Source organism: Erythrolamprus reginae, chromosome 5 (genome assembly GCF_031021105.1).
Source record: "Erythrolamprus reginae isolate rEryReg1 chromosome 5, rEryReg1.hap1, whole genome shotgun sequence".
Taxonomy (NCBI): domain Eukaryota; kingdom Metazoa; phylum Chordata; class Lepidosauria; order Squamata; family Dipsadidae; genus Erythrolamprus; species Erythrolamprus reginae.
Window position 1 is genome coordinate 72,552,321 of NC_091954.1, and position 24,156 is coordinate 72,576,476.

At 36.4% G+C, this 24,156-nt stretch overlaps 1 protein-coding gene across 2 annotated transcripts in view; it reads right to left on the reverse strand.

Moving 5' to 3' along the window:
• TRA2B (transformer 2 beta homolog) overlaps positions 1 to 23,809 on the reverse strand; it is a 38,949-nt gene extending 15,140 nt beyond the window's left edge. Inside the window, exons 1-5 of one of the 2 annotated variants that reach the window (XM_070753125.1) lie at positions 23,654 to 23,809; positions 15,242 to 15,375; positions 7,128 to 7,332; positions 5,154 to 5,342; positions 2,564 to 2,679 (exon numbers count right to left, since the gene is read on the reverse strand). In XM_070753125.1, coding sequence (XP_070609226.1) covers positions 2,564 to 2,679; positions 5,154 to 5,342; positions 7,128 to 7,332; positions 15,242 to 15,375; positions 23,654 to 23,689 — 680 coding nt within the window. In that variant the 5' untranslated portion in view covers positions 23,690 to 23,809. The remainder of the gene's footprint in view (positions 1 to 2,563; positions 2,680 to 5,153; positions 5,343 to 7,127; positions 7,333 to 15,241; positions 15,376 to 23,653) is intronic. The other variant, XM_070753126.1, reaches the window with a different exon arrangement.
• Positions 23,810 to 24,156: the final 347 nt, after the last annotated feature.

Consider the following 24,156-nt stretch of genomic DNA (forward strand, 5'->3'; position numbering starts at 1 on the left):
AATAGCATAGCCGCTGTGGGACTCCAGCTACCTAGCTGTTTGGAAGTGGCAGTTCTCAATCAGCATACCGGTACAACCACTGGCAGCCAGAAATGATCTTTTTTCCAATAATGTACTGATTGAATAAAGGAGAGTCCAAGTAGGAGAAAAATCTCAGTCTTTGCTCAAGTTATTATTGAGAAAATTTAAGCATGTCCCTTTGAAAACTGACATGTCACAACCAGTGGAGCAGAAAGTGCTTTAACTTAAATATAACTCAGTCCCTTGGCAAAAATGACTGAAGTTTATCCCCATACTTGGACTCTCCTTAGCAGCGCACATGAGAAGTAAACTATTTTATAACTGAAAAGTATACATGTTTGTCTAAATCTGTACACACAATCATCTTCATATTTTGAATACCCATAATTAATTCCTACTTATGGAAAACCAATCCCATGGGATCACCATTCTCAGAGACTAATCCAGTGTACAGAAGCTATAGCACTCCCATACACACAATCAAAAGTATGGATTTGATATGTAGATGATGTAGTGGTGGAATTCAAGCAATTTAATAACTGTTTCTCTATCCTAATTTCTTCCAACAACCAGTTTGCCAGACTGCTGAGAAAGTTAACCTGTTCTCACAAAGTGGTGAAAACTGGCTGAATCCCATCAGTGAGATGATAGCTTATCATAATGAAAACTAGAGAGGAAATTTGAAACAATCAACAACTTCAAAGGAGTAACGTTCATGAAAGAAAAGAGTAACATACTGGTCATTAGCAGTGGAAATGGCAGCAAATTAGAAATTTAAGTCTATTGAAAAATCGCCCAAAATAACAAGTGCTCCACTAAATAAATAACAACCAAATCTTCCACAAGAGACGCTATCTAAAGACATTATTCAAACAAACACAAATGCACTTCAGCAATCCAGAACCCTTTCCAACAACTTGATAACCAAACAAATGTATCAAAGTGTGCCTCACCACTCAACCCATTTACAACATAACCAATACAACCTATGAAAAAGACAACACTGCCATTCATCAAAAACATTTCAAAAACAATCAACAGACCCAGGGTGGATTTCATTTAAATCACCAATAAAAAGGCTTGATTTAAATCAACTCAATTTCAATCATAATTTTTAAAGAGCAACTGTCATATCTGTCCCACAGCAACTACTCTGACCCATAATAATACTGCAAAACATACAGCCTCATGCTATATAACTAAGCTCCATTTCATGCTGAATAAATGAAATTATTAATGTATCTTAAATTTTTACTCCAAAAGTATTTTATTAAAATACAGTGGTACCTCTACTTACGAACTTAATTTGTTCCATGACCAGATTCTTAAGTAGAAAGGTTTGTAAGAAGCAGCAATTTTTCCCATAGGAATCAATGTAAAAGCAAATAATGCGTGCAATTGGGGAACAGGTGGAAGCCCTGTTTCCTCCCAGGAGATTCCTAGAGAGGCCCCACGGAAGCTTCTCCCTGCCTTTTCCGGTTATAGTTTTGGAGGCTCGGTTTTGTAAGTGGAAAATGGTTTCTTGAGAAGAGGCAAAAAAATCTTTATCTAGAAAAGTTTGTAAGTAGAGGCGTTCTAGAGGTAGCACTGTAAAGTAATAAAAATTAAAAATCCCAATTCTCGAGTCTTCGGAGAGATTCGGCATACAAATCTAATAAATTATTATTAATTAATTTATTATTATTTTAAATTTTTTAAAAAATCATCACATTTTTATTCAACCTGAACAGACTGTTACAACCACACAGAATCACAGTAGCCCATGAACCAATGAAAAATTTCAAAATATCTTGAGTAAACTGAAAAACCCAGTAGCCCAAAGGGTTTTGGGGGGGGGGGGGGAGAAGAACCCTGTGTAAAGACTGTATTATATACAGTGTAAAGAATGCAACAGCCACTATATAGTCAGACAAGCAGAGCACATTCATGAACACCATTTATCCTGAAGACACGATGAAAACTCCTTAATTTCACAAAACATGAAGGATAAAATCAGAGTTTCAATCTTATATCAAGCTAATTCAAAAAGGACACTCAGAAAAATTAATCATCAATCCATAACACAAGGAGATAAATTAACATTAATATTCAAAAATCAGTTTAAAAAAGCTAAAAAAGTAAAGAAAAAGCCCAGAGCACCTCGCCAGCAATCAACATGCAGATAAATCAGGCATTGGCATCAAACAATAAAGCAGCAACCAATAGCTTAATCAAGGAAATACCAAGGAGAAAATAATACCTTCACCAACAGGGAACGCTACTCTATGTAAAAGTGGTCAAAATGCTCCACTCCCATCTATCTGTGAAAATAAATAACCTAGCTCAGAGTACAAGAACTCGTAATACTTTCAAAAACTGTTCTGCAAAAATCCCAATATTTAATCATATATTAAAAATGTTTAATTGATTTAATAATTGTACAATTGTGTCTAAAATTTGAAGCTTATTATTTGGTACAGAATGCTGTGTTCTATATTCAAAACTGCCCATATAACATAAAATATGGAATTACTTGTTGGAAACCTTGACCCAAAAAACTTACTAAGTAGGTCTCCCCATGTAAATTCCAGGAGTAGGTGTGTGGGGTCTTTTTGTTATTGAGAAATCAACTCTGATTCTTCTCCCATCAAGTTCCATTCCATTAGCTCTTTCTTTTGCCTAAATGAGGATTAAAATATATTGCAGAATAAATTTAACCTAATCACAACTAGATATAAAATTAACAGCTGGAGTGGAAAGCCTATCAGAGTAGCTTTAACAATGTTGCAATACCACCCATACTATCTGCTTTTGGGGGAAAGTGTCATAATTTCTACAATTTCTTGTGAATGTATTCATCTTAGCCTGAGTCTTATTTTCATAAAAGTTGTGATTTTTTATCATGAAAGAAGGCTAAGATTATGTGACACAACTGAACAAAACAGGACAGAATCAAATAGGATTCAAATCCCTACAACTTCTATTATAAATTATTGGGATTACCTGACCAATCATCTCCTCTCAAATTAACTTTATTTCAGAGACAAGAATAGAGAATTATGTATCTCTTTACAGGAATCCAGAATATCTCAAAATAAAGCATTCTATTCTTAATGATATAACAACTAAAATACTAGAGACAATTAAATTTGCATTGAAATTACTTCAGTCATAAAATTTAGTGGACAACTGCACTGTCTTAAACCCTAACATACAAGGGATAAACAGGTTCTTTAATTTAATAGAGGACAAACACAATATAAATAGTATGCATATGCAAAAAAAAATGCAGAAAGGAAGATCTGCATGAACAAAATTTTTGATACTTGTAACACAAACTTCAGTTGTGGTCAATTTTGAAAGTTTCCCGTATTTTCGGAATGTAAGACACACCTTTTTACTTGCTAAAAGAGGCTGAAAATTCAGGTGCGATTTATACTCTGAATGTAGCATTTTTCCCCAGCCCTAACTAGCTGCTAATGATCTTCCCAGCTCTTACCTTGCAGGCTCTTTCATTGTTTCTCTCAGCGAAGAATATTTTCCAAGCCCTAAGTCTTTGCAGGGTTTTTTCATCGCTATACTTGCTCTGAATAAGTTTCTTTCCAGCCCTAACCAGGTGCTAATGATGTTCCCAGCTCTTAGCAGCTTGCAAGCTTGTTGATTGTTACTCTCTCCGAATAAGTTTAAAAAAACAAACAAACCCTAACCAGGGGATAAAATAATGTGCTGAATCTGACCAGACTAAGGATGGTAGCCAGATGAATATCTGGTAGGCAGATTTTTTTTCCTCCTATTTTCCTCCCTCAAAATTAAGGTGAGTCTTATACAAATACGGTATGGATCTATTAACATGAATCTAGGAAATACAGTACAGTGATACCTTGTCTTACGAACTTAATAGGACAGGGTTCGTAAGGTGAAAAGTTTGTAAGACAAAACAATTTTTCCATAGGAATCAATGGAAAAGCGATTAATGCGTGCAAGCCCAAAATTCACCCCTTTTGCCAGCTGCGCCCATTTTTGCGCTGCTGGGATTCCTCTGAGGCTCCCCTCCATGGGAAACCCCACCTCCAGATTTTGCAATGCTGCAGGGGAATCCCAGAAGGGGAATCCCACCAGTGCGAAAACGGGCACTTTGGCTGGTAACGGAAGTCCAGAGGCGGGGCATCCCAGTTTGGAAGAAGAGGCAAAAAAATCTTAAACCCCGGGTTCATATCTTGAAAAGTTCATATGACAAGGTATCACTGTATACAGTGATCCCTCGATTTTCGCGATCTCGTTCTTCGCGAAACGCTATATCGCGATTTTTCCCACCCGATGACGTCACTCTCTTCCTTCCTTTCTCATCTTTTTCTCTCTCTCTTTCTCTATCTTGCTTCTTCCTCTCTCACTCTCTCTTCCTCCCTCTCTCATCTCTTTCTTTCCTTCTCTCTCTTTCTCTATCTCTCCCCCTCTTGCTGGCGGGTGGCGGGCGGGGGCATCAGCGAGGAAGACCCAGGGAAGGTTCCTTCGGCCGCCCAGCAGCTGATCTGCTCGGCAGCGCAGCGAGGAGCCGAATCGGGGTTTCCCCTTTGCGTGGGCGGCAGGGAAACCCCGATCTTCGTCTGTTCGCTGCTGCTGCGCTGCCGAGCAGATCAGCTGCTGGGCGGCCGCAGCAGCAGCGAGCAGACGAAGATCAGGGTTTCCCCGCCGCCCACGCAAAGGGGAAACCCCGATTCAGCTCCTCGCTGCGCTGCCGAGCAGATCAGCTGCTGGGCGGCCGCAGCAGCAGCGAGCAGACGAAGATCGGGGTTTCCCCGCCGCCCACGCAAAGGGGAAACCCCGATTCGGCTCCTCGCTGTGCTGCCGAGCAGATCAGCTGCTGGGCGGCCGAAGGAACCTTCCCTGGGTCTTCCCCGCCGCCCACGCAAACTCCACCATCTGCGCATGCGCGGCCATGAAAAAAGGGGTGCGCATGCGCAGATGGTGTTTTTACTTCCGCAACCCTACATCACGAAAAATCGATTATCGTGAGGGGTGTTGGAACGGAACCCTCGCGATAATCGAGGGATCACTGTATTCCTTTTTTACTCTGGAAAAATATGTTTATACAATTTTAATTAGCATGATTTTGCATATATTTAATATAATTCAATATAAAGACAATTCCTTACCTCCTTAGCATCATCAACACTTTCAAAATAAACAAAAGCAAATCCTCTAGAACGCCGAGACTGTTGGTCATATACAATAGAAACATCAGCAATTGGACCATATTTGGAGAATACGTCTCTCAGATCTCTTTCTGTTGTATATAGACTTAATCCAAATACTCCAAGACAACAATTTGGGTCTGGATTTGCCTGCATAAAAAAAAAAAAAGAACAGAAATTCTCATAAGAAGTGAGTGTTCTACAAAAAGAAAAAAATATTTTCAGATACAATTTAAAAATATCTATATGATGTTAAATAATAAACAGCCTGCCTTTCCTAGAATAAAAAAGGTAAGCAGAGACCAGAACACTGTCCAACTCTCCAGAATGTTCTGTTGTGCTCATTAACTAACAAATTAAGTTTAGAATACACTAACAATTACTGATTATTATTGGGAATTGTGATTTCTCATGCTTAACATGGTTCACTTTGGAATTACTACAGCATGTTTTTTTTATGTTTGGACATGAGAAGCTTCCTTTTTTCGTAACACATTTGCTCACACATTAATCCTTCACCCAGTAGGGATTTAGGTGTTTGTTAATCAACAGGGGCACTTTTGAATGCAAAATACAGAAACATTTTTGCAATGAATAAAACAATAATAGATGTCTCTAGGTCAGAAAAGGGATTTTTAACTAAAGGTCCAAGGACACTTGTGATTAGATTTCAGAGGGTCCATGGATGCGGAAAAAATTCAAATTTATTTTCAATAATCTCTAGCTGAACTGAACCCTATTTTCTTATTAATAAATTAAGAAACACATTTTAAAAAAAAAAGAATTTTGTTAACTATATCTGAATACAGGTAGTCCTTGTTTAGCATCTTTGTAGGCATGCCATTTACAAAAAGTACAACCAATACTTACATTTATAACTGTTGCAGGTTTGTACAGGTAGTTTTGACTTATTACAATTAGCACAGGAAATTTATTGCTAAATGTTATGTCATTAAGTGAGCTGTGCCTGATTTTACAAATTTTTCATCACAATTGTTACATAAATTACTATGGTCATTAAACAATTCATGCCTCTCCCAGACTTTGCTTGTTTGAAGCTCCCCAGAAAGGGAGATCACTTGACCCCAGAAGGTTGCAACTGCCATAAATGTCAGGTGCCAAGTGTCTAAATTTTGATCACGAATGCGGAGGTTCTGCAACAGCAGTATGTGCAAGAACTTGGTAGCAAGTAATTTTTTTTCAACATCAAGGTAACTTTGAATAATTGATAATTGAATGATCATAAATCTAGGACAACTTGTAAGGCAAAGGAAAGTTGAAGAACATAAGCAGTCTCACAACTATTTTGCTTAATGACCATCCCTATTGTGATTGCTAAATGAGGACTATCTGTATAAATGATTTCTCTTGTAATACAATCTACAGCTATGTATCTTATTTTATGCATTTAAGTAAGTGTTCTTAAAAGGGCTATATTAGGTTTCAACAGATTCTCAAAGGGGTCCATTGCCTAAAGACATTAAGAATCTCTGAATTAGAGATTTTGTGCAATATTTTTACTATACTGTATATCTACTGAAATTCTTTGTTTATACATGACATTTTTGTTAGTATATGAAATTAGATAATAAAGTCAATGTATGTTTTTTCTGCAGTGAATTAAAGTCACTACAATGTATAACTGATCGGCTGCTTTCTACCTTAAAATATATTAAACTATATACATAATCTATATGAAAAAAATCATTACATCTCATTAAGTTAAAAATGTCTTAGCAAACTTTAAAGCAAACTAAAAGATTTAAATTAAGACATAATAATATAAATCATTACTTTACAATATCTATTTTAAATAAAATTTACTAAATACATTTAGCATCAATATAACTTTAACAATATTAGCATTATATACAATACAATTATAACTTTATTTCGGGGTAATTTGAAAACTTTAGAACCTCCAAAGACACACACAGCTGAATTATCTCGGGTCAACTGCTGCCATCCCAGCCTTACTCTGTTGCCAACATGACGCCGACGAGTAGACATAGGAGAATGGCTGTGACTATGTCGGCGCCGATAGTCGCGGCTATAAGATCTGCTTCTTGATCGTCTGTGGGATCGAGAACGTGAACGTGATCTTGTATAATGTCTGCGAGAACTTCTCCTTGATCTGGATCTATAAAGTGTGCAAATTAAAAATGTCATAGTGAACAATAAACACACATCTTATTAATAATGGACCTATAAAATTGCTACTATATTAGAACTAAAATGTATATCTACATGTATGCAATGCTCCTATTAAAGAATGGAGACTGTAAACATTTCTTGGAATTGGTGGAACCAACATTTTCAACCGACTCAGGAAGAATATTTTTTGGGAATTAAAAGACCAATAATTGAGTTCACAATATTTCTAGTTATATAATCCTGTGGCCTCTGGGAGGTGCTTCCAAAAAAGCATGGGAGCAAAGGACTAATAGCGACAATGAAAGCAGTGCAGGTCACACTGGCTAATTCAGAAACAGATTTTACGTTGTACCTGAAGATAAAATACAGACGAAATGAACCAGTGCACCAATGTATTTCAAGTACAAAACAATTTAAATGCTCCAAGTTCACAACAAAAATCCAATGATTGAATTTCTAACTCAAAGTTAGTTACAGCAGAACACTCAAATTGCTTAAAGTTTTGTTCCACTGCAAAGTGGGACAGTTGATTGGTCTAGGCCAGGAGTAGGCTCTTCTATGACATGTGGACTTCAACTCCCAGACGTCCTGATTGGCTCAGGAATTCTGGGAGTTGAAATCCACAAGTCATAGAAGAGCCAACTTCGCCTACCCCTGGTCTATTTTTCTTATTCTGTGCACATCCTTAGTCACATCAATACTGCAACCTAGGAGTGGTGCTGTGATATCTTCAAGTATACTTTTTATGGGAAGGAAAACTGGTGCATGTACTGTATCTTCCTGAAGAGCTCAATAGGAAAAGGATATATCAGAAACATACAATGGTACCTCTACCTAAGAACGCCTCTACAGTGGTACCTCGAGATACGAGTTTAATTCGTTCCGGACCTGGGCTCTTAAGTCGAGCAGCTCTTATCTCGAACGACTTTTCCCCATAGGAATTAATGTAAATAATTTTAATTGGTTCCAGCCCTAAAAAAACTCACAAAGTTAGTCTAAATTATGCAGAAAGACATGTTTTTAATGAAGAAATGTACATGTACATATAAATGAATAATGAAGTTTCTTTCACTTAACTTGTAAACTTTCTTAACCCTGCTGTTCTGTTCGGGTCTGTGAGACCCGAAATCAAGGTTTGAGACCCTGTAAAAAATTTTCCCTGCATATCTGAAACTTGAAATTTCATGACTTTTCATCATTTCAGGGGTTCTCTCTATGAGAATTTTTTTGGGGGGGTGGGAGGTTTCTTTCTTGCTGGAAAAAAAAAACTCCCTAATGTTATGTTCCCGGGTCACCCTGACCCGGACCGAAAACTCTTCATTTGCAGTGCTTATGTTTGGTCTTTTTGAAAGCTTTTTTCACTTGGAAAGTAGTCTGAACATTTCTTCACACAATGGAATGAAAATTGAACTGAAAAAATTAATCCTTATTGGTTTATTTTGCCCATAAATGTGCCTCCCCCCCCGTTTTTGTGAAAGTTTTTTCAATTTATGGATAGTTTTGCTTGCAAAATGCAGTCTATTTTACTGGAGTTGGTGTGGGAATGGTACCTTGAACATTTCTGAATATAAGAAAAATATAAAGGAACTGAAAAAAATGATTCTTACTGTTTTTTTAACATCAGAAATAAGGCCTCCCCCCCCCCCTGGCTGCTTGCAACAATTTTCACTTTTTATTTTTTTATGCTCCAAATCCGAAATATTCTTTAAAATCTTACGCATTCATTTACTCAATTTAACAATGCTGATCATCAAAAAAATATTTGTGGGGGTGGGGGAAAAAAATTTTTCTTGGCAAAAAAAAAGTCACATTTACTCTGTTCGGGTCATATAGACCCGGATCAAAATGATTTTTTTTAGGTACTTGAATTTGGTCTTTTTGAAAACTTTTTCCACTGGAAAACTAGTTTGAACATTTATGAACATAATGATATGAAAATTGAACTGGAAAAATTGAGACTTATATTTTTATTTTGATCAAAAAGCCCCTCCCCCCATCCTTTTTGAATTTCGTGTCAATTTATATTTTTTAAGGCTACAAATCCCTAAGGAATTTTCCCCCAAAAGGTTTGATATACTAAATTGAACAATCCTGAACATAAGAAAAATATAAATGAACTGAAAAAAATGACTCTTATTGGTTTATTGTTTTATACTCGAGTATAAGCCTACTCGAGTATAAGCCTATTTGAGTATAAGCATGGGGGCCCATTTATGAGCAAAATAAACCAATAAGGATCATTTTTTCAGTTTAATTTTCATATCATTATGTTCAGAAAGGTTCAAGCTACCAATCCCACACCAAAATAGAATAGTAAAATAGAATGCATTTTGCAGGCAAAATTATCAATAAACTCAAAAGTTTTGATATACTAAATTGAACAATCCTAAACATAAGAAAAATAGAAATGAACTGAAAAAAAATGATTCTTATTGGTTTATTTTTGAATATAAGACCATATCATTTTATACTCGAGTATAAGCCTACTCGAGTATAAGCCTATTTGAGTATAAGCATGGGGGCCCATTTATGAGCAAAATAAACCAATAAGGATTAATTTTCTCAGTTCAATTTTCATATCATTGTGTGCAGAAATGTTCAAGCTACCAATCCCACACCAACTTTAGTAAAATAGAATGGATTTTGCAAGCAAAACTATCCATAAATTGAAAAAACTTTCACAAAAACGGGGGGGGAGGCACATTTATGTGCAAAATAAACCAATAAGGATTAATTTTTTCAGTTCAATTTTCATTCCATTGTGTGCAGAAATGTTCAAACATGTTTCCAGGTGAAAAAAGCTTTCAAAAAGACCAAACATAAGCACTGCAAATGAAGAGTTTTCGGTCCGGGTCAGGGTGACCCGGGAACATAACATTAGGAACTTTTTTCGAACAGAACAGCAGGGTTAAACTTTTAAATTTACATATGTTCAACTTCTCTGCCACCCAATCCTGTAGGACAGAGGTCCCCAACCCTTTTTGCACCAGGGACCGGCTTTAAGTGATCAAGAGAGGAATGGGTGAATGAATGGACGGAGGGTGGGAAGGAAGGAAGGAAAGAGGGAAGGGACAGGAACAGAGGAAGGAAGCAAGGAAACTTATGAAAGGGGAGAGTAAGAGAGGAATGAGTGAAGGGAGGGAGGGAGGGAAGAAGGTGGGAAGGAGAAAGAAAAGAAGAAATAGAGGAAGGGAAGGTAAAAGAGAGAAAGAAAAAGAGCAAGAAAGAAAGCTGCAAGCACCCCCCCGAGTCCCCCAGGCCGGCTGCAACCTTTTAAAACACGCGCGCCGCTTCGCAGCTGTCTCCTGAAGCCGAACGCGGAAGTTAGCGTTTGGCTTCAGGAGACAGCTCCTTGGCGCTTGTATCTCGAATTTGGGCTTGTAAGTAGAACAAAAATATCTCTCCCCTCCCAGCTCTTATCTCAAGTTGCTCTTAAGTAGAGCAGCTCTTATGTCGGGGTTCCACTGTATTTACGAACTTTTCTAAATAAGAATCCTACAAACCCGAGCCTCCAAAACTGTAACCGGAAAAGACAGGGAGAACATTCTGTGGGGGCTCTCTAGGAATCTCCTGGTAGGAAACAATTGCACACATTGTTTGCTTTTACATTGATTCCTATGAGAAAAATTGCTTCTTCTTACAAACCTTTCTACTTAAGAACCTAGTCACAGAATGAATTAAGTTTGTAAGTAGAGGTACCACTGTATTTGAATTACAATATATTTCTGGTGTAAGTTAATCCAGAGCATGATACATGGTCTTTTGAGACTGAAGGATACAATGCAAGTGAGGCATAGGGAATTTCAAAGACAGATATATATATATATTTTAAAATTCTCATTGACATATTATTCAACTATTGATGGGTTAACTTCATGGACAATTCTGGAATCCACTTCTCTGACGGGGGAGTATTCAGATATTTACATAAGTGCATGTACACATATACTATATGTTTTTTACATGTTATCAGACATTATTTCAATCTAGAGGTACTAAAATATTAAACTTTAACCTTTGTGTACAGATAATCCTCAGGTTGACTGCAATTAAAGCAAGACTGCCACCATTAAGTAATGCAGTTGTGTGATGACTACATCACTTAGCAAAGCAATCGAGATTGTTGTTGTAACTCAAGACGTGCGATTTGCTAAACTGAAAATGGAGGAAGTAAGGCAAGGAATGCAGGATGCCACTATGGGTTGGAGAGGACTTAGAGGTTTTTCATTCCTAATAGTTAAGTCAGATGGTTCTTTCAGATGGTTTATTATTGTTTATTATTTCAGATGGTTTATTATTGCTTATTATTGTTTCTGTATATGCTGTGAGCCGCCCGGAGTCCTTGGAGAGGGGCGGCATACAAATCCAATGAAATAAATAAATAAATCTGGGGGCATGCCCCCCCCCAACCCTCCAGCCGTGGCCTGTTAAGAATGCAGGACATGCAAAAGGTGAAGCTAAAGTTTCATCTGTGCAAGCATGGTACCTAGGTTGCGCACGAACACACACATGGTCTGTGGAAGATAGCTTTTCTTCCAAAATTGGTTGAGCACCAAGGATGTGTGGTGCACGCAAGAACAATGAGATTAGAGAGGGGCATTGCCAAACCCCACAGCAACAAGGAGTTCCCCGCGCTCCACGGGGAATCCCAAACAACTCCGTTTGGGGGACCTGGTTCGTTCGAAACCAGGTTGGAACTACACTGTAGGGGTGGTGAAGAAGGGAAGCACTCTCAGATTTCCTGAGGGGGTGGCAAACCCCCCAGGGAGCTGACAAGAGCTCTCAACCAGCAGCAGCTGGGAAATGACTTGTAGTCCTAGCCACAGTGGCCACAAATGGAAGGATTGTTTACTTGAAGATTGACATCACCTAGGAAGGAAGATATAAGATTATGCGCTGGAGAGGATTGAAAATAGAGAGCTGGTAAATGTTTATTGCCAATAAAAGCCAAAAATTGACTATTTGGAAATATTTAAAGGGGAACAAAAGGACAGGAAATTTGGAAATCGGCTATCTAGCTAATTGGGAACCATAGAAAAAATATTTATATTTTATTATTAATTAATTGGATTTCTAGGCAACTCTTTTCCAGGGGACTCATAGAGGCTAAAAAGAGAAAATGGAATTGAAATCCATGCCCATTTTTTGGGACTTAGGACTTCATTAAATTTGTGATGACTATTTAAAAGCTTTGAAAAGAAGATGAAATAAGGATACTTTTTTGGACAGAATTGATTTAAAATACATATGAACACTGGAATAGGGAATCCAAATTTGGAGAGCACTGAGTGACAACTACTGGTCAAAGGACTTAATTTTTTAATGGACTTCCTGACAGCTGTTGGCCTTGAATAAGAAAAAATTGATATTTGCAAAATACGGAACTATGAGTAAATTGTTATTGTACTAAAAGACATTTTGGACCCATTCAACTTCAATATTGAAAGATCAGAGAGCTTGAACAATCTAAGCACTGTAACAGGTAGCATTTCTATTCAAAGAAGACAACTGAAAAGGCTGTGAAACAACATTTGTTAGCAGCTGGATCAGTTGCAAATATGGCAAATCTTTATACGAAGGATATGGAGATAAATAACTATGAAGAATTGATAGCAATCTTAAAAGAGATCCATCTAGGTATAAAAGGTGTTCGAGAGGATCTGAAAAGAAACATTTTAGTAGTTGGAATAAACAAAGAAAAGAAAATGATGTAAAGGACAACAATGATGACAATGAGGAATTAGAGAAAAATAACTATAAAATTGAAATTATTGAGCAAGACAAGAATGAAACGGAATTAGAAAAGAGCTATCAGACTGATGAATATACTTGGACTTACAATGGCAGAAAAAAATACATTCTGAATGGATAAATTTATGAGCATGTTGAGACTTATGACGATTACACTAGGTTTTGCAGTGACAGAGAGACTAGGGAAAAAAATAATGGTATTGGGAGAAACAACTCAAAATAGAAGGGGGAAATATAGAGATAAAATTAAGAAGAGATAACGATCGAATTAGGCAAATATTATACTTAAAAAGGGGGAAAAGTTTGGAAGGAAAGAAGCTAGGGCTAGAAGGGTAAAAGGAAAAGGACAATGGAAATTATAGAAAATGGTTGATTGAAGGTATAGGAAACAGGCTTTTCTTGTCATATCTTTTTTTAATATTTTAAAGTATGGGGTATAGGTTTAATATGATTATTATAAGAAAAAATATTTTGGTAGCATTATATTTTAGTAGGTTGATGAAAAACTGGTTGTATTAAACAAATTATTAGAAGAAAGTATAAACTGTAAAAAGTATTATTTTTAATATAGGACATGTTTGATATATGAGAATACTTTGTAAACATGCCAATATAATGATGTCATTGAAGTAAATATTATGTAAAAGTGAACAATAACAAGCACTATTAGCTTGAGATTTTAAAATAAGGTGAAAAATACAAAGTGGATTAGTCATTGGGTGTTTGGAATTGGTTGTAATGGAGCGGGGGAAACAAAGATAAGTAAAGATATTAGGAAGAGAGGAAGCAATAAGGTCTAAAATTAAGAGGCACAAGAAATAACAATTATTAAAATTAGATCATTGCAATATTTTAAGAGTAGAAATTGAATTAATTGATTGTTGGCCCAGGAGACAAAAATAGGGGATTAGGTGGCATTAAAGTGGTATAACATATGCCAAGGTTATAGAAATTATAAACACAGAAATGAAACAAAAATATATTTGAGAAGTGGCACTGCTAATATAAAAATAAAGAACATAGTATCAGTCTGTCAAATAGAAGTTGAGTGAGGATGAGACACAGGAACAGTATTAAGAGGAAGAGGAAATAGAAGGGGAAGGTAGAGTAGTTGAAAGAAGTAGAAAATATAGGTAGAGCGATGGTGAAGGAGTAAGAAAGTAGGAAGAGGGAATGAATGTTGCGAGAGGGGAGTGTTGGGTCAGACTGAAGAATAAGAGTTGAAAGGAGTGCAAAATAAGACACTGGTTTATGAAATATTGAAAATGTATATGTATTTTATTGATATATTTTAAGGCGTATGTGTCCTGTTATAAAAATGGAATTTGTGGGAAGAAAAAAAAATATTTGGGGAAAAAAAGAACAATGAGGTTGAGGAACGTAGTTGAAGGTGCATCCAAGCAAATGGGGGAAGAATGAGGGCATTGTATAATCAGGGCAGGAGGGAGACTTACCTGAGCAATGTGATCTTCCTTACTAGATTTCCCACTGACTTTGCTTGTGGAAAGCCAGCCGGAAAAGTCAGAAATGGTGATCAGGTGACCATGGGTTGTTATAACCAGTTGTAAATATGAGCTGGTTACCAAATACCCGAATTTTGTTCATGTGACCATGGGAACGTGGCAACAATCGGAACTTCAAGGACCAGTTGTAAGTTTTTTTTTCATTCAGTTATCTTCGTAGCTTCAAATGGTTGCTGAATGAATGGTTGTAATTTGAGAACTACCTGTAATGAACTCTAGGATCCAGTTATATTAGGATCCAGCTATATTATTTATATGTCTAGCAAGACTTTAATCACCCATTGTTTCAATCAAGATAAACTACATTATCCTTGTGTACAATACAGCAATTAAAATCACTAGGGATACCTATCGTAACTAAACAAGATATAAATGACAATTGGGAATGACCAGAGGACCATCTGACAATTTTAGCACTAAATTCCCAGATCACTAGAATTAAAAGAAAGCTTGCAAACATAAATCTCATAAGGAAATAATTGCAAATCACTGATGTTTAACACTGCCAAGAAAACTACATGAATATAGTCACTAAGCTCAATGCAAGTGCATTTACCTGTATTTACATAGGTAAATTTATTTGAGATAAATGTAACAAAAATATGCATCACATAAGCTTACCGAGATTCAGATCTCGATCTAGATTTTGACCTAGATCGCCTTGAACCTTCCTTGGATCTAGATCTAGCAGGAGAATGCCTCGGAGACTTGCCAGAACCATGAGCACTTCCACTTCTGGAAGCAGAACGGGATTCCTGTGTATAGAAAACGCATTATTTAGTTTAAGTTCAATGTCTTTAATATTTTAGTCTAAAGAAGTTCTGGTGAAAAATAAAGTTCTTTGTCTCCATTATGTGTCCGGGCAGTTGCCACTAGAACTGCCGAGATTTAGGATTTTTTTTGCCTGTTAAGCACTTGTTTTTAAAGCAACACCCTGTGTGTTTTTTCGTCTATTAAACAAATAATGCATGCATGCATGTTTATCAAAATATACAGGGACACATAAACAGACTAGTAATTACTTAGCGTAGTGCTTTCAGATTCCAGATTACTTCTTATCTTAACTTCATTTTTATTTCTTTTCTTCCGTTCATTCTTCCGTTTCAAATTCTGACTTCTTTCATCTTCCCCACTTCACACAAATTTCTCAATATTCTATAAGTGGGACTTCTGGTCTGATAATTAGCATGCATTCACTTTCTTTTTTTTCAAATTTCAGCTTCACTTATTCCTGAGCTTCAAATAATTCTCATTTACAAAACTTGTCAAATGGCGACTTCCGCATTTTCCTTCTTCAACATTAACCTTAATAAAAAAAGAACAGGATGAAGAATATTTAAAACTCCAGGATAGATATCTAGTGTCAAAACTGAAACTAGAAAAAATGCTGTGTTTGCACGGCTTTTAATTAGTATGCAGTTTTGTTCTAAAACTTTGATGCCAGGTTTATGATTTTTTTTAGAAAAATGTCAATTTAATTGAAAAAGATTGACCAGTTACAAAATTCCTTATTAAGCCTATTTAGATGTCCAAATAGTTGAGGATTTAACATACTGATGACTTTTTTTATTTAACATTTAGAAATTAGTAATGTTTTTCAAAATCATAATTCCACTGAACTGAGCTATTTTTAATAGAGACAGAATATATGGATAAACTGAAGAACCTTATTTCTCAATAGCATATACTTTAATCTCTTCAACAATTATGGAGAATTCTATCATATGTAAGAGAACAGACTTAAACAAAACAAAACAGGAAGCCCCTAGCAGTACCTTTCTGACTAAAAGAAAATCATTAAAAAGCATATGAGCTTTTGTGAAATGCAGCTAATAAAGGGGACTGAGCCTCCTAAGAGTTTATTATAAAAGCCTTTTCATAAAATTTATGTCAGAAAAGTGCTGCCAGTTCTGATATGTCACAATGAAAATTTTATGCGAAAAATTTAATTAGTTATGACAACAGAAAATACATTTATTTTAAACAATGTATTTTCCAAGCTTATAAATTCCTATTTTAAAATTTGGTAGCTTTTATGTTAAATAATTAATACCAGTTATTTTAGAACAACCTCATTTTAATTCTCCTTTTTACAAATACCATCTATCTAGTTTCTACCATATTTGCACGAACAATACAAAAATACTGTAATACGTACAACTTTTACTGTACCATATACAAAATACAAATGTAACATCACAGGAAGTCTTGGGAGAATTCAATAAGAGCATTATGTTATAAAACTATGTGCGCTCTCAGGCAACATTTTAGTTTTATCACTCATAGCTGATAATGGTTAAAACTATGCCTTGTTACTGCCAAAAGCAAGTTCATAGATACAGTGTCTCACCTGAACCTATTGGTAAAACTCTTTCCTCACTATTCCACACCTCATGAAAATGGAAAGAATTCCCAACTCACAAAATTTTTGATACACAATGCTTATTTGAAAAATATGACCTGGCAAAGTATTCGCATTACAGGGGGAGTGGATATTTTGTTAAAACAGGATTTACTTATTTACAATATTTGTGTTTTTCATTTTAAAAAGAATTATGAAAATGCCCTATAAATTTCGAAGTGTTTTATCTTTTAAAAATGTACAATATATAGTTTAAATCAAATTTGACATTTCATGTATTTTCTAATATTTATAATTAGAGCAGGTATTATTTATACATTTTCACTTTTACAAAGAGCCATATTTCCCCCCATGATTTTGGAATTTTACCGAAATAACAAATGACTGCAAAATAATCCTATATAATGTCCATTATATCCAGCAGTCATGACAGATTGAGAATGTAGTTATGGGAATGGCACACAAAGATAGATGAACAAAATAAAGAGTTTATTTCCATGGAATCAAAATGGGACATCTGGTCAATATACATTGGAGAATTAATGAATCACTATTTAGACAGAGTATGCTACTTACTTTTCACATAATTTCATCCAAGTTGGAGACTACCTGCATTGATGCCCCTTGACCTGCTTACTATTTGTTATATAAATGGTTGTCCTGGAAGACTAATAAATTTCAGATGATGCAGAATGCAACTGCCTATGAGGTAATGGCTCAGACACTTTACTGCAGCATTACCTCGATATTAGGGGATTTGCATTGGCAATTAAATTAGTTAATGTGTTATTTATCTCCTATGAAGCCCTAAATGTCTTATGGTCTAGTTATTTTCAAGATAGCCTATTCTCACTCCATGTATACAAACAGAAAACACCTGCTAAATGTTTATATACCATGATATCCAGTAGCAAGGGGCACAGAAATCCACAATTTTGAGTCCCTATAAGAACAGAAGAATTACTAGATATGAAGGTGAAAACACTTTAGTATAAAATGTACAAAGATGGAATGCCATGAATTCTACTGTAGTTTGAGGTTATTGTAATTAACTGTTTACTTTCATTGTGTTAACTTATTAGGTAGATTGATTTTATACCATTTCTGAAGATGTAAACATTTAATAAAGCAATAAAAATAACTTGTAATTGTATTAATTTTTTAAGGTTTCAGTACATGGAAACAACTCAATTCCTTTCAAATATTATGGACTACAATTTCTACAACATCCAACTTTGGTCATGCTGGGACATCATGGGAACTGTAGACAAAATATCTGCAGGGCAGCAGATTGCTTACATAAGTACAAATAAAATGTCAGGTTCACATGCATTTTCTATATGGATGGAAGAATATATTATATACAAATCAAGTAAACAAGAAACTTTGCTTTTAAAAATGTTAGTTTGCCCTTAAAGCTGTTTTTATGTTGTGTTTAAAGCATAATTTGGAAGTTTAAAGCATAATTTAAAACAAAAATGCTGTTTGATTTTTTAAGTTTTTAAAAGTTAAAGGTTCTGCTCAGTCATCCATATAACAGTGCTAGAAGACAATATTTACTAGAGAACCAAAAAGCTGTGAACATCCACATAACCTTTTAGGTACCTTTTATTATTTTGGCCCCTTGTTCCCAGACATGACATTGCAGATATTTTGAGGAAAAGCAAAATTTAAATCGAAGTTTTGCAACAGAATTCATGATGTACTTTTGAAAATCTGAAAATGTTCACTGATCAAAAAGATTACCTATTCATGCTACAGGAGAGCCAACAAATGCATTTCAAATAAAAATAATCTGCTTTTAAAACATTCTCTCTGGTTTTGGCAGCAAAAGCTTTCTAGAAACCAGTAAAGCGTGTTCCCCTTGAGTCTTAATGGTTTTCATATTTCATACAGATTCATTTTCTCCCACCAAAGTGATTCCCAAGTCAGAAAAATATCATTAAGTAAAATATGAAAGATAAAACTGTGTAATTTATTTTCAAAAATATGCCATTTATTCATCCAGCTCTTTTATGAAAATCCACACGAGTAGCTAAGCACAACTGGTGTTCAATTCTTTTAATGTAAAATACTGTTGGCTACAGGAAGAAATCCAATAATTCATGCTACTATAAACACAACAGTACAGCATTTCCTCCTTTTTTTCTTCACTTGTAAGCAATCTCAAACTGTTCTGTCCTTCACTTTAATGATTTAGGGAATAGAATGGTCCATGCGATGCCTTAATTTTTAATATTTAAAAGTTAATCCCAGCAACAAGCAAGAATCAACTGTAAAAACATGGTCATCAAGAAAAAAATCTTAAAAACAAGATGAATTTTAGTAGTAAGGAGTTTCAGGAAATATAAGTCCAGATTTTCTTTTATGTACCCTGAGACAAATTATGCACTAAAGACAAATTCCTTGTGTATCCAATCACACCTGGCCAATAAAAAATTCTATTCTATTCTAAATTTTGATTTCTGAACAATATAAGACACATTTCTACAATTTTTAAGGGATAGAGGTTTATTCAGCATTAAAATTGTTGGCACCACAACTAAAAATGTTGCACTTTCCTTTATTTAATCTGGGAAGAGACCAGTAATTTAGCAATGTACTATAGTGCAATGATGGTAAACCTTTTTTCTCTCCAGTTCTGTGCACAAACACTATTGTGCCTGCATGAGTGCCCATAATTCAACACCCACAGCCCTCTGGAAACCAGAAATAACCCATTTCCCAACTTCTGCTGAGCCCTGTAGACCTGTTTTTCATCCTCTCCAAGCTTCAGAGCCTTTCCTGGAGCCTGAGGAGAGCAAACATGCCTTCCCCATCCCATCCAGAAGCGGAAGCAAAGACTTTCCCAGAGCCTCTGTGACAGCCAAAAATCAGCTGGTCGGTGCGCACATGTGTGCTATAGCAGTGTTTTTCAACCAGTGTGCCTTATGACATGATCAGGTGTGTCATGGGGAAATTAAACTACGGCCTGCATGCCAGATATGGCCCGCGGAAGCCATTTATCCGCTACCCACCTCCACCTGAACATAAATATTCCCCTCACAATCCCTCCAGCTATCAGCAACAGGAAGAGTGGAGGCACAGAGAACACTCACTGAGCAATCACCTTCTAGGATTGCCTCTCCTCCACACCCAGGAAGGTTCCCACTTGGGCTGCTGCTGCTACTCCTGCTACTCCTCCCCATGGTCCCGATTTCTAATCCTGGTCAGGACTGGAGGTAAATGTTGCCACCACTAGATGAAGCCTCAGCTTCAGCTGGTTATGTCTATCCTGATGGTGTATATAGATATTTGACCTTTTTCTTTTTATAAGAGGCCCTCCTAAGTATAATATGTACTGTGTTAGAGTGTCATTTTGGTTGGTGGTGTGCCCCAGGATTTTGTAAATGTAAAAAATGTGCCGCAGCTCAAAAAAGGTTGCAAATCACTGTGGCTTGCTTGCCCGCAGATATGGCTCTGTGTGCCACCTATGACATAGGTTCACCATCACTGCTATAGTGTGATTGCTTCCTACATTAGGGAACTCCTGAACAAAGAGCTAGCTGCCTGTATGACTTCGTTTTGAAACTCAGAGATTATAAGCACTTCAACATTTCTTTTACTCTGCAGTCTCAATGAGTATTAAACTAAACATTCAAAAATATTTTGAGGAAAATCTTTCTGTATTAAATTTTCATTGATAAGTTTGCAAATTTTTAAATTGATTTCATAAAAAGAACATGTGAACCCCTTGTGTTCACAGATCTGGCACATCCCTATCAGTTTAACTATCACAGTGAGTTCATACCTTCATAGTTTTATCCCCATCTATCCATTTTCTATGCCTTCATATTTCCACATTACTCCCCCCCCCAACATTTATCTAAGGCAGTGGCTACATTAATCTGTACCTTGCAGTAATTGCATCCACAGCTATAGCATGTTCAGCAATTTTCTCCAGGAGGTAAAACCCCCCCCCCACTATGCATTTCTTTGTCTTGTTTCCATTTACTTGTTTATCATGCACTGTTGCTCTCAATAATATTGGTAGACCCATTTTGAATATATTGGCAGAAAATAATTCATCCTTTCTAGCTACCTACTTTAAATGGCTTTTTTGGCTTAAAAGTCAAGATTTTTTGTGAAACAAATCTGAATTGGAAACATTTTCTCAAAAGGTGGTCCTCACACAACTATGCAACCAGATTTTTGAAAAAACCACGGAATTTAATGCAGAATTCCTTTTGAAAGCTACTGATAGTATAAAATACATTTCAATAGTTCAGTTTAAAAAAAGACAGCCTGTGAGCCAAAATTCAATTACTTTGCAAACCTAAGAAATTAACTTAATGAAGAATTGAATATGCATTTCTTAAGGACAGTAAACTTCTCTTTATTTCAATTCATGTTACTAATTAATTGTCCCAAAAGTGCTTTCCAAAAGGCAACTGGACTTTGTTGGTTTCTTTAAAATGTTTTACTTCTTATTCAAGAAACTTCTGTTCTGAAGGAGAAGTGAAATGTTTCCCAGGAAAAAACCCCCTGACAATTCATTTGCCTTTTGAAAAGCACATTTGGGACAATCATGAACTGGATGACCTCCATGGACACAATTAATTAATGTAACATCACCTACCTCACACTATTGTACAATATATATGGCCTTAGAAGATTAGCTAGACATAATTGGAAGATCACCAAGCAGTACTAGGTGTGTGATGCTGGGGAAAAAATCCCAAGGACAAAATGATGGAAAGATTTTGGCACTGTTGCTGAGATATATGGATATTGATATTATTATTAATAATAATAATATCACAACAGAAGTTTCTTGAATAATTAGACTTGTATGCTGCTCCTCCCCGGGACTGGGCAGCTCACAACATACAATGCAAAACAATATGTATACAAAATTAATAGTTAAAACTATAAACTAAAAAACCCATTAATTTAAAAAACAGCCAATTTACTCAATCACACCCACACATAACATTAATGGTCGGAAAAGGGGGGGGGGCATATACTAGTTGCCCCACTAGTCTGGGATATGTCCACTTAACTCAAATTTGGTTTCTACTTTCAACCTATTAGCTTCCCAGGAAATGAGTATTTTTTTAAAAACAACAACAGCATTTTACTGTAAAACCCTATTGCTCGGTCTAGAGGTGACATCAATGCAATTTTAAAACTGTAGTGTTAAAAAATCATGCCTATTAGGAAAATTTACTATAGCCAATTTTACACAGTAAAAGTGGTAATCGTTTATAACTAGGCATTTACCATAAGATGTGCTAAATTATATTATACTACTGAATGCAAGTCAGGTAATATTCAGGATTCACAACTACAAAGTATGCTTTAAATTAAAGCTTAATAGTGATGGCTATATAAAAATTATATATATATATATATATATATATATATATATATATATATATATATATATATATATATATATATATATATATTTGCAATTCCCCCACATCTGAGGTCAGTTGAATCTCAGTGCAGAAAACTGAACAGAAAAGGCGAAAGGAACCATTTTCTTACTCAATCAGCAATCCAATTTGATTAAAATATTAATATACCAGGGCTGGGTTAGAGAATGCTAAGCATGCACCTCAACAGCGTAGTTAATTTGTATTTTCCAAATTTCCATCTTTTGGACAAAATCTAGTTTTGCCATGCAACTTTCAATTATTAGAGTCGTAAAATGTGGCCTGCTGTGATATTGAATGAAGCCCTGTAAAGCAGCAGCCAGCCTAGCACATTAAATACTGTATCACAGTTGATGTGCAGCATTTGTGTACCACCTTCTATTTTCCTGCTTTGTTTCAGATTCAGCTGTATTGAACCAAAGCTTTTACTGCTAATTAGCAGATAAGCCAATATTACGCTGTTTGAGAAGTCAATCTAGTTTGAAATAAAAATTTGAACTTTTAAAATTATCTATTACTTCGGCGAAGGTCCACTTATTCCTTTCTAATCCACAAACACGAATATGTTAAGTTTACATTCAAAGAACCCATACTGAGCATTATTTTTCCATTTTTTTTAAGGAAGCGCTTTGTATGCTGCGAAACAGCCACGCTGGGCTTTGGCCACCAATGTTTTTCCGTTAACAAATTATATAAGGATTCACGGTGCAAGTGCGCAACAGCAAAAATTTGGAGCTGAAGCTGAAACGCCAATCAGTAAAATCGGAAAGGACGAAATATCTAATTATCAGAGAGGTCCAGGATGCAAAACACCGCGGATGATGGCGCTTGCGAAGAAATCCGCTGTCTAAGCATTCCAGCGGGGAAACGTTTTGCCAATCCGCGGCCATTTTGTCCCCGCGGCGCCGCGTTCCTGCGGGTCAACTGCCCAAGATGGCGCCGGGCGAGGGGCTCACCATAGAGCTCCACGTTATAGCGCGCCCTCTCTACAGGAAACGCGGAGGGCCATTTTCTCGCGCCAAATCAAGGCGGTTCAGGCGGAGACGGGAGAGGACGTTAGGCCGGAGGAACAGCCGTTTGTTTCCCCCATTCGAGGTCTTTCCCTCCAGCTCCACGCCAGTCCCAGAGAAAAAAGGAAAGGGAAGCCAAAATGCTTTTTTTCTTTAAAGAGGAAAAAAAAGCCGGAAATGAGTGTTTTCCCTGTTAATCAAACAGGCTGCTTAAACCTCGCTCGCAAGCACTGTATATTACCCGCTCGCCGTAGTTCTGCTCCCCGCTGTCGCTCATTTTTTCGTTTAGGAGCGCAGGACGCCAGCCGCGGTTTCTAACGCCAAACCGTCTCTTCGCTAGTCTTCTCCGCAGAGGAAATGACGGAGTTTCTTAAGCCCCGCCCCCTCGGGCTCGAGCGTCCAACTGCCTCGCTTCTTCCTTTATCTACGGCTCTGGCCCCTCCCTTCCTTTGGGTGGGGGCCTCTGCTCGTCTTGGGAATCTGTTTAGTGTGAGGCGGCTTGTTAAAACGAATTTGTGTTAAAACGAATTTGTCTACCGTACATTTCCCGTTTATATTAGCTCCGTGTGCAGCCCATAGGAATACTTTGGTCTTAAACCAAAGAGGATTACCTTTTATGGCAGGCCACCCTTCCAGTTGTGGGAGGAAAGAAGAAATGGAGAAAGAAATGACGACGATTTCAACCCCAGAAGCTAGACATGCTTTTCCCGTCCTCCCTATTCACAAGCTATTATTCCCAACTGC